Below are 16,446 nucleotides of genomic sequence, written 5' to 3'. Positions count from 1 at the left end.
CTCATCAGCGTCCTTCTACTCTCTCTCTCTCTCATCAGCTGCCTGCTACTCTCTCTCTCTCTCATCAGCTGCCTGCTACTCTCTCTCTCATCAGCTGCCTGCTACTCTCTCTCTCTCATCAGCTGCCTGCTACTCTCTCGCTCTCTATGGGTCCCCCTTCCCTCCCCTCCCCTCCTTGTTCTTCCCCTCAGCATTGGCGACACAGCAAAAATATCAGCCCACTGCCTCATCTGCCTACTGGTATTCCTTTATTATTCATACAGACACAGACCCAGGGAACGGACAGTCCTGTCCCATTGTGCAACAGCAACCCTGTAATGGAAGGTGCAAACAAAGTACAGTGAGTATCATATGACAACCACTACACTACAGTACAAACATTTGTTTGAAAAATGACTTGGGGTGGGAGGGGAGGTAAATGGATACACAAGTCATGTCAAATGTGATGTAGGACAGCTGTAGGTCACATGGTATGCCTGTTATCTTGGAGATCATTGTTCAAAGACCGTGTCCATTATTTCCCAAAATGATATATGCAATATCACATTTATACCGTAAACATCACCTGTGTTAATATTGGCAACATTTGAGTTTACTTCTGTATTTACAATTTTTATGTCCTAATGAAATGTATATGTTTAAAGTTGTTTACTTTGGACAAAACAGTATAGTTTCATTAATTGAGTGCAGATTTAGTGATTTACTCAGTTGTATAGTATACAGATTGCACTCTCTCAGTCTGGGACATCTATTGGGACTCAGGATATGGTTGGTGATATAAGGGGATTAAGGTCAAACTCACATACACAGCATGACTCTGAGTAGGCCTAGTGCCCTATCTGTAGTGGAATATACCACTGTACCAGTCTAGACCACAATGGTACCCATCTCAAAAGCAGTCCCTGTGAACTTTACTTTTATTACTTATATTAAATGTTTCAATTTAAATAATCTGTCCCCAAAAGGATTAATCCAGATCATGGCGTCGGCAGAAATGACTCTGATTTTGGGGGCTTATGTAGTCAGCTGGCCCATCAGGGATCAGTCGTGCCCTTCACAACGCCATCCCTCAGTCGGAGGCCTCTCTCGGCTTAGCCCGCTGGGAGACCAATCGAATCCAGGGACTCAGTGACCAAAACTTGAGGACAGAAAAAACAAAAGTGCTGCCTGCAAATCCCCTGGTAGGATATTCACACAGTTGAAGCTGATGGTGAGTAGTGGAGCAATTTGGTGAAGAGCTACAGTAGTAGAGCACTGTCCAGTCCAGCTCTCTCCTGCAGTGGACTACCAGAAGAAACACTGTCACCATGGCCACCGAGGGGATGTCTAGAGAGGAGGCAGAGGAGTACCAGAAACAGCTGGTGGAGGAAAAGTAAGTCACTACCAGAGTTGCCATCGATTTCCTGTTAATCACCTAAATTACTGAAGATTCTGGTAACTTTGGTAAATTACCGGTAGCTTTGCAACCCTAGAAAGGAATGCTTTAGAGTTGGGGTCCATTCCATTTCAATACAGCCAAATACAATTTAAATTAAATGGAAAATAGATTGAAAATAAATGATGCTCCTGAATCTGATCCCAACCTCCTTGGAATTATTAAAATTGACATTTTGTATTCAATAGCAAGCAAGAGCAGAGCATTTACAGTGAGGGAAAAAAGTATTTGTTCCCCTGCTGATTTTGTACGTTTGCCCACTGACAAAGAAATGATCAGTCTATAATTTTAATGGTAGGTGTATTTGAACAGTGAGAGACAGAATAACAACAACAAAATCCAGAAAAACGCATGTAAAAAATGTTATAAATTGATTAGCATTTTAATGAGGGAAATAAGTATTTGACCCCCTCTCAATCAGAAAGATTTCTGCTTCAGGTGTCTTTTTATACAGGTAACGAGCTGAGATTAGGAGCACACTCTTAAAGGGAGTGCTCCTAATCTCAGTTTGTTACCTGTATAAAAGACACCTGTCCACAGAAGCAATCAATCAATCAGATTCCAAACTCTCCACCATGGCCAAGACCAAAGAGCTCTCCAAGGATGTCAGGGACAAGCTTGTAGACCTACACAAGGCTGGAATGGGCTACAAGACCACTGCCAAGCAGCTTGGTGAGAAGGTGACAACAGTTGGTGCGATTATTCGCAAATGGAAGAAACACAAAATAACTGTCAATCTCCCTCGGCCTGGGGCTCCATGCAAGATCTCACCTCGTGGAGTTTCAATGATTATGAGAACAGTGAGGAATCAGCCCAGAACTACACGGGAGGATCGTCAATGATCTCAAGGCAGCTGGGACCATAGTCACCAAGAAAACAATTGGTAACACACTACACCGTGAAGGACTGAAATCCTGCAGCGCCCGCAAGGTCCCCCTGCTCAAGAAAGCACATATACAGGGCCGTCTGAAGTTTGCCAATGAACATCTGAATGATTCAGAGGAGAACTGGGTGAAAGTGTTGTGGTCAGATGAGACCAAAATCGAGCTCTTTCGCATCAACTCAACTAGCCGTGTTTGGAGGAGGAGGAATGCTGCATATGACCCCAAGAACGCCATCCCCACCCTCAAACATGGAGGTGGAAACATTATGCTTTGGGGGTGTTTTTCTGCTAAGGGGATAGGACAACTTCACCGCATCAAAGGGACGATGGACAGGGCCATGTACCGTCAAATCTTGGGTGAGAACCTCCTTCCCTCAGCCAGGGCATTGAAAATGGGTTGTGGATGGGTATTCCAGCATGACAATGACCCAAAACACACGGCCAAGGCAACAAAGGAGTGGCTCAATAAGAAGCACATTAAGGTCCTGGAGTGGCCTAGCCAGTCTCCAGACCTTAATCCCATAGAAAATCTGTGGAGGGAGCTGAAGGTTCGAAAGCTGCCAAACGTCAGCCTCGAAACCTTAATGACTTGGAGAAGATCTGCAAAGAGGAGTGGAACAAAATCCCTTCTGAGATGTGTGCAAACTTGGTGGCCAACTACAAGAAACGTCTGACCTCTGTGATTGCCAACAAGGGTTTTGCCACCAAGTACTAAGTCATGTTTTGCAGAGGGGTCAAATACTTATTTCCCTCATTAAAAATGCAAATCAATTTATAACATTTTTGACATGTGTTTTTCTGGATTTTTTTGTTGTTATTCTGTCTCTCACTGTTCAAATAAACCTACCATTAAAATTATAGACTGATCATGTCTTTGTCAGTGGGCAAACGTACAAAATCAGCAGGGGATCAAATACTTTTTTCCCTCACTGTAGTTTTACATTTTCCCTTTTGTGAAAAATTAGAGCTACACTGCATGACCAAATGTATGTGGCCACCTGCTCGTCAAACATCTTATTCCAAAATCATGGGCATTAATTTTGGAGTTGGTCCCTCCTTTGCTGCTATAACAGCCTCCACTCTTCTGGGAAGGCTTTCCACTAGATTTTGGGACATTGCTGCTGGAACTTGCTTACATTCAGCCACAAAAGCATTAGTGAGGTCGGGCACTGATGTTGGGCGATTAGGCCTGGCTCGCAGTCGGCGTTCCAATTCATCCCAAAGGTGTTCGATGGGGTTGAGGTCAGGGCTCTGTGCAGGCCAGTCAAGTTCTTCCACACCAATCGACAAACCATTTCTGTATGGACCTCGCTTTGTGCACAGGGGCATTGTCATGCTGAAACAGGAAAGGTCCTTTCTCAAACAGTTGCCACAAAGTTGGAAGCACAGAATCGTCTAGAATGTCATTGTATGATGTAGCGTTAAGATTTCCCTTCACTGGAACTAAGGAGCCTGAGCCATGAAAAAACAGCCCCAGACCATTATTCCTCCTCCACCAAACTTTACAGTTGGCACTATGCATTCAGGCAGGTAGCGTTCTCCTGGCATCCGCCAAACCCAGATTAGTCCGTCGGACTACCAGATGGTGAAGCATGATTCATCACTCCAGAGAACGCGTTTCCACTGCTCCAGAGTCCAATGGCGGCGAGCTTTACACCACTCCAGCTTTACACCACCACGCGCTTTGGCATTGTGCAAGGTGATCTTAGGCTTGTGTCCGGCTGCTCGGCCATGGAAATCCATTTCATGAAGCTCCCGACAAACAGTTATTGTGCTGACGTTGCTTCCAGAAGCAGTTTGTAACTCGGTAGTGAGTGTTGCTACAGAGGATAGACGATTTTTACGCGCTACATGCTTCAGCACTCTGCGGTCCCGTTCTGTGAGCTTGTGTGGCCTACCACTTCATGGCTGAGCTGTTGTTGGTCCTAGACGTTTCCACTTCACAATAACAGCACTTACAGTTGACCAGGGCAGCTCTAGCAGGGTAGAAATTTGACGAACGGACTAGTTGGAAAGGTGTTATCCTACGACGGTGCCCGTTGAAAGTCACTGAGCTCTTCAGTAAGGCCATTCTACTGCCAATGTTTGTCTATGGAGATTGCATGGCTGTGTGCTCGATGTTATACACCTGTCAGCAACGGGTGTGGCTGAAATAGCCGAATCCACTAATTTGAAGGGTGTCCACATACTTTTGTATATATAGCGTATGTTTTAATTAGACCATATGTGAAGTAAAAAAGCCAAACAGATGAAAGGGAGATACAATGGCAATGAGAAAACTACCTGTAAATGTACCTTGAGAAGATTATTACACTGATAAAAGGTACAATACAATTAAAATCTTTGTGAAGAATGTTTTACCTCATATTAGGATCATATCACAAGAGTCAAACTGAAAGCAGACTACCACCATGCAGTCCTATATTACATCACATCCAGATTATTTCTGAATTACTTTCTGTCTCCAATTACTAAAATTGGTGGGATTGACAAATGCTGTCGTAATCTGGAGATTAACACAAACAAAAGTATTACTCTGCGGCCCTAGAAACTGAGTCTTCATATTTTATTTAGAACTGACACCAGTAACATTGACTGATATGAAAATTGCAACGGCCATTAGGAATTATGATTACAAAAAAGCCTAGAAACACATTTTTATCTCTGAAAATATTATGCTAACCTTTACACAACCAGTATCACACAGTGAAAACACAATGCCTATTTAGCATTTTGGAAGAGTTACATGATATACTATACGTTTTTTTATAGGTTTGATAACATGGTTTCTGTTCTTGTCTGAAAACAGGATGGAGAGAGATTCAGAGTTCTTGGTAAAGAAGGCTGAGAGGGCCACACTGAGAACGTGCTTAAGAGACAAATACAGACTACCAAAGGTAAGACAGTCTCCTCTCATTCTCATGTCATATGAAACAAGACGAGAAATTCTTTAGATACAAATTCCCTCAATAATAAAAAACTATACTGAACAAAAATATAAACGCAACATGCAACAATTTCAAAGATTTTACTGAGTTACAGTTCATATAAGGAAATCAGACAATTTAAATAAATTCATTAGGTCCTAATTTATGGATTTCACATGACTGGAAATACAGATATGCATATGTTGGTCACAGATACCTTTTTTTTAAAGGTAGGGGCGTGGATCAGAAAACCAGTCAGTATCTGGTGTGACCACCATTTGCCTCATGCTGATCAAGCTGTTGATTGTGGCCTGTGGAATGTTGTCCCACTCCTCTTCAATGGCTTTGCGAAGTTGCTGGATATTGGCGGGAACTGGAACATGCTGACGTACACGTCGATCCAGAGCATCCCATACATGCTCAATGGGTGACATGTCTGGTGAGTATGCAGGCCATGGAAGAACTGGGACAGTTTCAGCTTCCAGGAATTTTGTACAGATCCTTGCTACATGGGGCCATGCATTATCATGCTGAAACATGAGGTCAATGGGCCTCAGGATCTCGTCACAGTATCTCTGTGCATTCAAATTGCCATCGATAAAATGCAATTGTGTTCGTTTTCTGTAGTTTATGCCTACCCATACCATAACCCCACTACCACCATGGGGCACTCTGTTCACAACGTTGACATCGGCAAACCGCTCGCCCACACAATGCCATACACGCTGTCTGCCATCTGCCCGGTACAGTTGAAACCGGGATTCATCTGTGAAGAGCACACTTCTCCAGCGTGCCCATGGCCATCGAAGGTAAGCATTTGCCCACTGAAGTCAGTTACCGCACGCCGAACTGCAGTCAGGTCAAGACCCTGGTGAGGACGCCGAGCATGCAGATGAGCTTCCCTGAGACGGTTTCTGACAGTTTGTGCTGAATTTCTTTGATTGTGCAAACCCAGTTTCATCAGCTGTCCGTGTGGCTGGTCACAGATATCCTGCGTTTGAGCCCCAGACCAAACATGCCCTGTGTTTTTGTGTGTGTGTGCGCGTCTGTATGCCCTCTGTCTCACAGGCTATGCAGGGAGTGTCCCTCTCTTGCAGGGTCATAGAGGGTCACATGTGATGCTAAACTAAGTTGTTGTTTGAAGTGTTAGCTGTTGGACCTAAATTCCCTCAGTAAAAACGGTACCTACTGTATGCTAAAAGATGAAAACAATAGAATTTAAACATGATGATATGGATACAGCACATTGGCATAATACATTCCTCCTCAATCAGTCTGACCTGTGCCTTTCTTGCTGTGCTTAGAGTGAACAGGATGCAAACCTGTTGGAGTTGGCAGGAGATGACATCGACGTGCCTGAAGAACTACTCAAGATGGTGGACGAGGATGCCACAGAGGAGGAGGAGAAGGACTCTATCCTGGGCCAGATACAGAACCTACAGAACATGGACATGGACCAGATCAAGGAGAAAGCCTCAGCAACCATGGTTGAGATGAAATCTAAAGCAGAGGAGAAGTGCTGTGTCATGTGATGAGAGAAAACATTGGTTCAGTTGATTTGAGATTAGTTCCTAAGCACCAAGTTTGACCAAGGATATGACTTCCAAGGTTGAAATATACCAGCATTCAAGTATTCTAATCTAGACTGTGGACTTGGACTGATCCGACACACGTATAGTAGGCCTTCTACACAAAGTCTAAATGTAACCAGTCTTAGGTTGGCTAATCTGCCAATAGAGGGTTGTAGAGATTACTCTTAATCTGTCTTTCTCAGAAAGCTGTGGGGAGGAGGTCAGGAAAAACATCACAGGGATGGGAGGGAGTAAGACTATTTTCGTTATTGTGGTTAAAAAGGTTTTCTGTTCTTTTTATATACAGTAAACCTCATGTCTTCTTTGCAAGAAGGTACAATTTAGAAGAGAAAAAACAATGGTATCTTGGTTATAAATGCTCTGAATTGCTTCATGTTAAAAAAGATTTCCCTCTGAATTTTCGGCCTTTGTAAAACAGTGTATACAACTGGATTTGGTATTTTTGTTTGTAATAAATACAGAGACGTTTCATAAGAACTCCTTGAAAAACAATCAAGTTCCAGAACTCTGGTTTATATAGTGAGACAATGCCTCCCTGTGGATAAAGTCATTACATTTTATTACATTTAGTAACTGCTCTTAAAGATCCCGGATATAGATCATCTATAGAATATGAAAGAGGCTGGTTAAGATCGTTTTAGCAAAGCTTAATATTACACATTATATCATCATTATCTAACAAACGGAAAGATAATCGCAAAAAACTACCTTTTCACAGCAGGCTGGATATGTAACCTTTTAAGTACAGCTATAAAACTCTGACGGTTATTTCAATTTAAAAATCTAGTCCAAAGTACTAAATACATGTAATCTCCACTCAAGCCAGGCAACTGTATCAAAGAGTTTGCCATGGAATACACTAGGATTTATAGAGTAGACGTACAAAAATCCACCATAGCCCAAAATCCACCATAGCCTGATTCCAGATCTGATGGCAATAGGAGAAGGCAAAACAGCACAAACAGATCTGGAACCAGGCTACCAATGCCCTAGAGAGGGCCTTATCACTAGTGGTGAAACTGCAGGCTATTAATGAAGACTGTCTGCAGCTCGTTTATGTCATCCGTGGTCTCTATGGGAATGCTGGCTCTGCCAGGGGAGTTCAGTAACACTGAGTCACTACTAGTACAGCCATAGTGAGAGAAGCTACAGTTGTCATACAGCGTGGAGCTCACACAACCTGAGCCTCCCACAGCTCCCTGTAGAGGCTCGTACACATCCAGGTAAGGGCTGGAGCAGTGTGGGGAGAGAAGGCCATGGTCTTGGGGGTGAGGGTGGTGGATGTGTGGGTGGAGGTGCTCGGCTCCGGGGCTATGGCAAGGGCTGTGTGAGGGGCTGTGGGGCATTGGGCAGGTCTGCAGGCAGCTGTTCCTCCTCATGGTGCGGTGGAGGTCTAGTCTGGCGATCAGGGGCTTGCCGATGTTGACGTCAGTGGTCCAGTCCACCAGCTCATCCACGGCCTTGAAAGAGCCCTGTAGACAAACTGTGAACCCCAGCTGATCCTACAGAGGAGACAAGGAGTAGAATAACATTTTATTGACCTAATATGTTTATACTAGAGCTCCAATGGAGATCAAAACTGTCTTGTCCAAGGTGAGCACTGCCCTAACATGACACCAGCTGCTCCTACAGAGGGGACACAGAGCACAATGAACAGGAATAAAGTCATAGTAATGTGAGAATGTAGAAAGTGGTGATTATCTTTTGTACACCTACCCTGAGCTTCTGTAGAGAGCTGAGGCGTGTGTACAGGCAGTGCTGGGGAAGACTGCTGGAGAGCAGGTAGATGCCAGTCTCCTCTGGTGTCTCCCTGTTCATCTCTTTGGGGTCAATGTCAAGGTCCTGGACAGAACAAAGGAAATGTTATAGGACAAGATGACATGCAAATGCATAGTTTTCAGGCAGGTAGTGTATCTTCAGCATCTTCAGCATAAAGACAGACTCTTTACTATGCTCCTAATGTTGTTTCAGTAAACATTTACATTTACATTTTACATTTTAGTCATTTAGCAGATGCTCTTATCCAGAGCGACTTACAGTTAGTGAGTGCATGCATTCTTTTTATTTTTTCATACTGGCCCCCCGTGGGAATCTAACCCGCAATCCTGCCGTTGCAAACGCCATGCTCTACCAACTGAGCTACATTCCTGCCGGCCATTCCCTCCCCTACCCTGGACGACGCTGGGCCAATTGTGCGCCGCCCCATGGGTCTCCAGGTCGCGGCCGGCTACGACAGAGCCTTTCATCTCCATTGGAGCTCTAGTAAACCCCAAAAAGACAATATTATTGCTGTCATTGATATTGAACAGAGCTGAGAAAAACCATAATGACATCAGTGGCATATTGAGCTTAAATTCCTTTCCCTATCCTCCTATCCCTTTGGTGTTCACTGATCTGAAAAACTTGGATGGATTAGTTACACCTTGTCAGTCTTTTCAGATCTGTGGACACAAGGTGTAGGGGATAGGGAAGAAATTGGTGACAGGAGCTTGAGGAAGGAACAAGTTTGCATAATTGAACAGGGCGAAAGACTGTAGCGTCTCACCGGGAGAAGTTGGTGACGTGAGCCTGGCAGAAGAACATGTCCTCTGGTTTCTTCACGATGTGGGTGTAGATGACCAGCACATTGGAGAACTCTGCAGCGAAGCCCAGCTTGATCTGAGCCCCACAGTCAAAGTCCAGAGACATACTCTCAGGCAGTTCTAGAGTGAAAACACAACGTTACGTCCACACTAAGTACGTTGATAGCTTCAGCTAAACAATTCAAATTTAAATGTACTGTATTTACTTTCATTGTTTGATTGTGTCTGAGGTGTGTCCTTACCATGAGCCTTGGCCCACTGACGGTTGTGATCCAGGGCCATGTCAGAGCTGTCACCAGGCAGAATAGGGTCAGTCAGAGCCCTCCTCTCTGATAGGCTGCTGCGGATCTCCAGAGCCTGCTTCCCCTTAGTGGCATCGAACTGGCCCATGTCTGGATAACACAAACACCACTGTCACGGATTCAGCCGAGGCTGCCCCTCCTCCTTGCTCGGGCAGGCTTCGGCGTTCGTCGTCACCGGAGAACTAGCTGCTACCAATCCATGTATTTATGTTCGACTTGTTTTGTCTTAATTGGTCACACCTGTTTCCCATCATGTAGTTATGTCTTCCCTATTTAACCCTCTGTCTCACACTGTGTGTTGTGCGTGTTTGTTCATGTTTTGGTTGTCGTTAGTGTGCGGGTTTGTTCCCTCCCTGCGTGGAGGTTGTTGTTCATTATTTTACCTACAAGTAAAGTACGCCTTTTGATTAGCTCTGTGTCCTGCGCCTGACTTCGCCTACCGCATTACACTGACGCCTTGACAACCACAATAACATTACCTCAGGCTCTCGCAGAATACATTTGTTAGACAAAGTATTATTGCCATGATAATCGATGCATGGAGGTATACAAGATAGGATAGGATAGATTTGTTTCTGTACTCCTGTTACTTACGTTGCATGGTACTGCATTAGATCAATACTGTATATTTCATGCTACATTGACTTATACTCCATGACCACAAATACTGTAGATGGGGTGACATTTACAAAATTCTTATTTCACCAATACATAATTGGTCCATTGCTCCTTACCCTCAGCCACTCTGTCCAGCAACACAGTGATCTTCTCATCCTCCAGAAGACGTTTCTTTAGAAACTTGACAAAGACACCGTTAGTGAATCCACTAGAGCTCAGCTCAAACGCTTCTGCATCTTGGCAGCTGCACAAGAGAAAAATGGAACAGCATTGGGGAATATATCATTTAATTTGTTCATACAAAGTTACAAATAGAAGTTTAGACATTTTTGAGTAACCATCAGATTACTTACGTTGCATATCCAAAGACAATGTTAGCTGTGACCCTCAATAGTATGTTTGGGGTGGTATCATCATGAATATTTCTAAAAATATCAATTTAATAGTCACAGTATTAAAGAATAATACAACAAACAAGAAATGGTGAGTGGTTTATATCCCATGTTACTAACAGGGAAGGGACATTGAATAGTAGTGAAAAACAAATTAATATAAAACAAACATCATGGTTATCATAGTATACTAGTCTTTACCCACCTCTTCCTGCACATATCCAGCAGGAACACATTGAGGCCTGTCTCCTTCTCCTGCATCAGTTTGAGGATGCTCTGCACACACAGGCAGTTGGCTGAGCGGTACGGGTTTGGAGCATCCACCGGTACCATGAAGCTGTTGCCATAGTTCTCATAACCATGTCCAGCATAGTACAGCAAACCTAGGAGAAGGTTATGGTAGTGAATTGAATGAGAGAGTAAATAGAGCAGTGAATGAAATAAGACTGAAAATAGACTTCACTTTTTAAAACTAGTATTATTATTTTTTATTTTTTTGTGTAAATTATATGATTCACTATATTTTTGGAAAACCAGATCAAATAAACTAATATTTGACTGAAACTTGACAAGAACGGATCAAATTATTCTAGGTCGGTCTCTCATACTCTAATAGGCCATAATAATGAATGGTGTACCATAGACACCCTTGTGAAGTAAGAGCAGAAACTCGTCCACGGCGTTGCGCATCTCTGACTCGGTGAGGTCCAGCAGCGATACTACCTTGAAGTTGAGCTGGCGCAGGAGGTTGGTGAGATCATACACATCCACCATTGGCGCCTTGAGCTGGGGGTGGTTCTGGTACGAGAGGTTCCCGATCAGCAGGGCCACTTTATCTGTCGCTGTGATGGGAGACAAATACCATCAATGACTATGAGTTCAAATCAATTGTGGAATAATTAAACATATCAACATTGACCAACATGGAGAGAAAATTGTACAGAAGAAATGTTAAGAGGCATTTGATATTCTAGCAGTAATAAAGATAACCGGGTACTGGGTGGATACATTTTTTGTTCTGCTTACCATAAGGTGGTTCTTGATCGCTGTTCAGGATTAGTTCACTGATACCTACAATCACAATACTATCATTATATAATACAGATATTGCACATTGATACAAATTCTCAGGTGATAAACTGCTCTATGTACTTTGCAGAGACATTTATAATTGCTGGAAACAATGTCCAATAAACAGTGATAGATCAGCTCAAATATACTTTCAATGCGTGTCACTTGCCTGCTCCAAAGGCAAAAACATCATCTGTGGGAAAACAATTTCAGAACAATTACTGGAATTTATATTTCCTGTGCTTTTATTTAAACTGAATTAAAGTAAAAGTGTCACTGATTAGGTGGGGTCAGTCAGAGGCCAAAAGGATCAACATGCCTAATGTTAGCAATTAGTAAATGAGTACCCACTGAAAATATGTCCTGTCTTGAACATTTATAAATATTAATTGGAAATGAATAAGGGACATCTAAGCTGAATCACTGAAAGATGCGAATGATTATATAATTTAAAATGTAGAGATTTTGAGCATCAGTAAAGACAATTTTTCAAATTTCAGAGGATAACATATTTTCTGTGGGATTGTTATGATTATGTTGTGCTCTCAAAAATATAATATTAAGAACAGGCAAAAATCCAAAGGATGAAAAAAATGCATGCAACACCTGGAACCAAACCCTCATTCTCTGAAAACGAGTTCCTATAAAAACAGATTCATTTTGCCATCCCATTGTTTGCAACATGGCCCTGTTCTATTCATGCACATACTGTACATCCCAGATGGCCAAACTAAGAGAAACCAGGCATTTTAACTATACCTTCAGAACACTCCATTGCCCCTGAAAACGGGACAGATATCCTTGGTCCTTTCATTCAAGAACAAGAGTAAGTAATCATCAAGAACTGTCACCAAATTCAATGCGAGTAGTTTTTGCTCATATTGTATACTGATAAACAGATCTTTTGTTTAGGATCAATATCATCATTATAGTGCTGTAAAATAAAGGACAGTGACATACCCACTAGAACGTCTACTTCATTTGTCCACGTCCTCTCGTTGTTAATGCAAATCTCACAGCGATACTTTCCCTGATGTTCCAGCAGCAGATACGGAATCTGTTTGAATTAACGAACAATCTCAAGCTATTTGAAAAAAACTATACTAACTGTAACTGTTTTCATCCGATTTGTACAACATCTGACAGTATTGTATAGTTACTGTACTGTAGCTACAAAAGATAATGTAACAGTGTACCTATAACAGTATAAAAGTGTAACTTTCTATATAAGCGCTCAAGGATGTTAGCATCCTCCTCTGTCCTCCTTACCGTGAGTCTCCTCTTGGAGGCCTCTGGAAAGGGAAGGGGCACCCCGTTCCTGTGCCACTGGTAGCGGGGGATTGGCCTCCCTACCGCCCCACACTCCAGCTGCAGAGCATCCCCCACCAGCAGTCTCTGGCCCTGGGGCTGGATCACCACCTTCAGCCTGCCCTCCAACGAGTGGGACCCCAACCCTGCATGCAAAACATACAAGTATTTTCAATGTGCAGTTGCTCTGGGGGCGAGTTTAGCAAAAGCTTTGGAGGGATAAAAGACGATGTAATTGCTACAAAGCATTCAGCAAATTCACCCCTGTTTTGTCTGTCTTTCACAGAAAGGAGGAACCGACAATGTTAGCCTTATTAAAATGGAAACCGATATTATTTTTTAAATAAATTATATCCCAGGCAGAAGAAAGATACAATAACAATGTTGTCCATGAACTGATTGGGAGGTACAAGATAGTGGCTCACCATAAGATGTGGCAACATTCAGGACATCCACCTGAACCCACTGGCTGAACTCAAAGGAGTCTCCACAATTAACCCTGCAGATGTAGAAGCCTGTGTCTGTCAGTTGCACTGGGCTAATCACCAGGTCTGGAGAAGAACTGTTGGGTACCTAGAGAAATCACAAAGAAGATGTGTCAAATCAATTCATAATACATGAAAAATCATTATGAAGCCACAGCTGTCACAATGTCATCTGGTCAAGATATCAGCAATATGATTATCTGAAAACATGTTTAATAACATGTTTATAACCAATGCATAAACAGTACGGTCTACCTTCAAAACATACCCTAGTCGGCTACCCACCTCCTCCTTGGTTTTGAACCACTGGTACTTAACACCAGCCTTTCCCACAGCATAACAGCTGAGTCGCAGGTTGTGTCCCACTATTATAGCCACAGACTGGGGCTGAATGAGGATCTGGATACCTAAACACAACCATTATGAGAAGAAGGGAGCTCAGCACTGTTAGGTCTGTACAATCTGCATAAGAAATATTAGAATCTCTATAAATCAATACATTCTCAATAATTATTAAAATATATGTACAATAAATAATCAATACATTTACATACAGGCACGAAAATCAAGAGTCGAGATTAACCTGTCACCAAAACCATTTATAATCATGAGCCTTCCCTCCAGGTAACAACCAGATAATAGTCAGAGAACACATCTTCTAAAGATGCTCTGTATACCTGGTGGTTTGACACACTGTAGGGCCTCTGTCTGGCCCATGGTTTGTAGTAAGTCTACCAGATGGCCCAGGGTGCACCCTCTGTCTCCCATGAGCCTGAGCAGCATGTGGCTGGGGCTGCCCTCCAACTCCAACACTTTCAGAGAGCACATCTCCATCTCATCTGGACTGCACAGTGGAGGAAAAGGCATCATTTATCCACACAGTAATGCATACACATACTGTCTAAGAGACTATTTAATAAGAAAATAATATGAACAGCAGAGGAGGCACATAGCTCACAAGTTAGTTCACACTTAGGAAATGAAAAATGCACAGGAATACTGATAACATGTATTATTGTGTTGTAAAATATAAAAGTGGGAGGTGTACTACAGTATGTTGAGGATTGGGATAATATTTCTACTGTAAAATCAAACAAGTAAACTAACATGTTTAAAGAGTAACCATTCAGACTAGCCCAACCGGCTGCAAAATGGCGCTATTATTCATTTTAGGTCGTTAGGTAATACGGCATCAGGAAGAACTACGCCCTCTAGGGGGTCTCGGCGTGACCGTCAGACTGGCTGTCCGACTGCTTAATTAGGCTTACCTCACTCTAAAACGCCGGTCATTGCCGACCATCTCCCCGAGTTTACGCCATCCTTTACTGTTGGTTTTATCCAGAACCTCACACAGTTTCCTCAAGACAGGTTCTTTCAGAAAATGTAAGTTTAAAGACCGGTCAGATGAATCCGACATCTCAACGAATAACTGCAGTTCAATTCAGCCAATTTGAAAAAGTTTCTTTCAAAAAATCGGAACATTTGTGAAATGAAAACTATGTCGCAGTTTTCTAAACAGAAGAAGTAGATACATGGGCATGGTCACGGCAGAAGTTTGGGGGATTTCCGAAGATCATTCTAGAGATGCCAAAAAGACACAAATCTTCAGACGAGTTGATGTTACTTCCTGAAACAGTTTACAAATAGTGATAGACACTCCTACCACTGGGTGGGACTTTCGGTTTAGGCATGGGTCTTCCGTTTTGCCCCAATACTCTACACTTGCATCCTTCCTTACCTCCTTGATCACGAACTTGATCACGAACTTCTCTTAAGGAAAGAAGGAAGCTGAGGGAAAGGACGAGTGATAGAGGAAGGGTGCATTATTAACCCAAATTGGGTTGAATAATTCCGAATTTAAATTTTATTAGTATTACTTATAAAAATGCTTAAACAGTTCCCACATCTTAAATACATTATTTGTATTAATCTGTTTGGTTCAACTTTCATTATTTCTAGTCATAGATCATCTCACTTTTTTCAATGTTTAGTAATACCAAAGATGTTCTATTATATTGACAAGATAGTCGAGTGACTGCTCTAACAATGAAAATACATGTCCTCAAAGATGGAAAGCAGGAGGGTGGGGGCGCGGTCAGGTTGGACCATTGTAGCCAATGAGAGGGCAGACACACAGGCTCTACTCTGATATATAGTCATATTTTTCAAAGCTGCCGAAATGCCACGTGCGTCCACTTATATCAGTGCATTCATAAAAACCTAACCATTAGGACATTTCTATTCCATCAAATAAGACTCACGTAGCAAATTAGCAATTACATTATTTGTTGACCAAATTCGACATGCTCATTGTCGAATAACATCGACGGGGCTGTAGTGGAGCGGGTCGAGAGTTTCAAGTTCCTTGGTGTCCACATCACCAACAAACTATCATGGTCCAAACACACCAAGACAGTCGTAAAGAGGGCACGACAACACCTTTTCCCCCTCAGGAGACTGAAAAGATTTGGCATGGGTCCCCAGATCCTCAAAGTTCTACACCTGCACCATCGAGAGCATCCTGACTGGTTGCATCACCGCCTGGTATGGCAACTGCTCGACATCCGACCATAAGGCGCTACATAGGGTAGTGCGTATGGCCCAGTACATCACTGGGGCCAAGCTTCCTGCCATCCAGGACCTCTATACCAGGCGGTGTCAGAGGAAGGCCCTCAAAATTGTCAAAGACTCCATTCACCCAAGTCATAGACTGTTCTCTCCGCTACCGCACGGCAAGCAGTACCGGAGCACCATGTCTAGGTCCAAAAGACTCCTTAACACTTCTACCCCCAAGCCATAAGACTGCTGAACAATTAATCAAATGGCCACCCAGACTATTTACATTGACCCC

General features: G+C 42.9%; 2 protein-coding genes across 2 annotated transcripts; one reads left to right on the top strand and one right to left on the bottom strand.

Annotated features, from left to right (window-relative positions):
• Positions 1-205: 205 nt before the first annotated feature.
• LOC121584669 (complexin-4-like) lies at positions 206-7,230 on the top strand. Its single transcript, XM_041900701.2, has 4 exons — positions 206-340; positions 966-1,372; positions 5,128-5,215; positions 6,550-7,230. Exons 2-4 carry the CDS (start codon positions 1,308-1,310, stop codon positions 6,775-6,777), a joined length of 381 nt encoding a protein of 126 aa, XP_041756635.1. The 5' UTR covers positions 206-340; positions 966-1,307; the 3' UTR covers positions 6,778-7,230.
• An 85-nt stretch (positions 7,231-7,315) lies between these two features.
• Positions 7,316-15,246, bottom strand: LOC121584667 (mucosa-associated lymphoid tissue lymphoma translocation protein 1). Its single transcript, XM_045225734.1, is given in 17 exon segments — positions 7,316-8,339; positions 8,554-8,679; positions 9,370-9,539; positions 9,662-9,811; positions 10,456-10,583; positions 10,693-10,764; positions 10,937-11,114; positions 11,370-11,573; positions 11,758-11,802; positions 11,972-11,995; positions 12,562-12,609; positions 12,763-12,859; positions 13,072-13,256; positions 13,536-13,683; positions 13,881-14,002; positions 14,273-14,439; positions 14,864-15,246. Coding segments are annotated over 17 exon segments (2,508 nt in total). The 5' UTR covers positions 15,013-15,246; the 3' UTR covers positions 7,316-7,844.
• Positions 15,247-16,446: the final 1,200 nt, after the last annotated feature.

The sequence above is a fragment of the Coregonus clupeaformis genome, chromosome 16, assembly GCF_020615455.1.
Source record: "Coregonus clupeaformis isolate EN_2021a chromosome 16, ASM2061545v1, whole genome shotgun sequence".
Lineage (NCBI taxonomy): Eukaryota > Metazoa > Chordata > Actinopteri > Salmoniformes > Salmonidae > Coregonus > Coregonus clupeaformis.
Note: the sequence above shows the minus strand (reverse complement) of the source record. Positions and strands in the feature narration are given on the sequence as shown.

Coding starts and splice junctions, on each gene's coding strand:
- LOC121584669 (XM_041900701.2), top strand. CDS start 1,308: ATGGCCACCGAGGGGATGTCTAGAGAGGAGGCAGAGGAGTACCAGAAA. Junction 1,373..5,127: donor AAACAGCTGGTGGAGGAAAA/GTAAGTCACTAC, acceptor GTCTGAAAACAG/GATGGAGAGAGATTCAGAGT. Junction 5,216..6,549: donor ACAAATACAGACTACCAAAG/GTAAGACAGTCT, acceptor TGCTGTGCTTAG/AGTGAACAGGATGCAAACCT.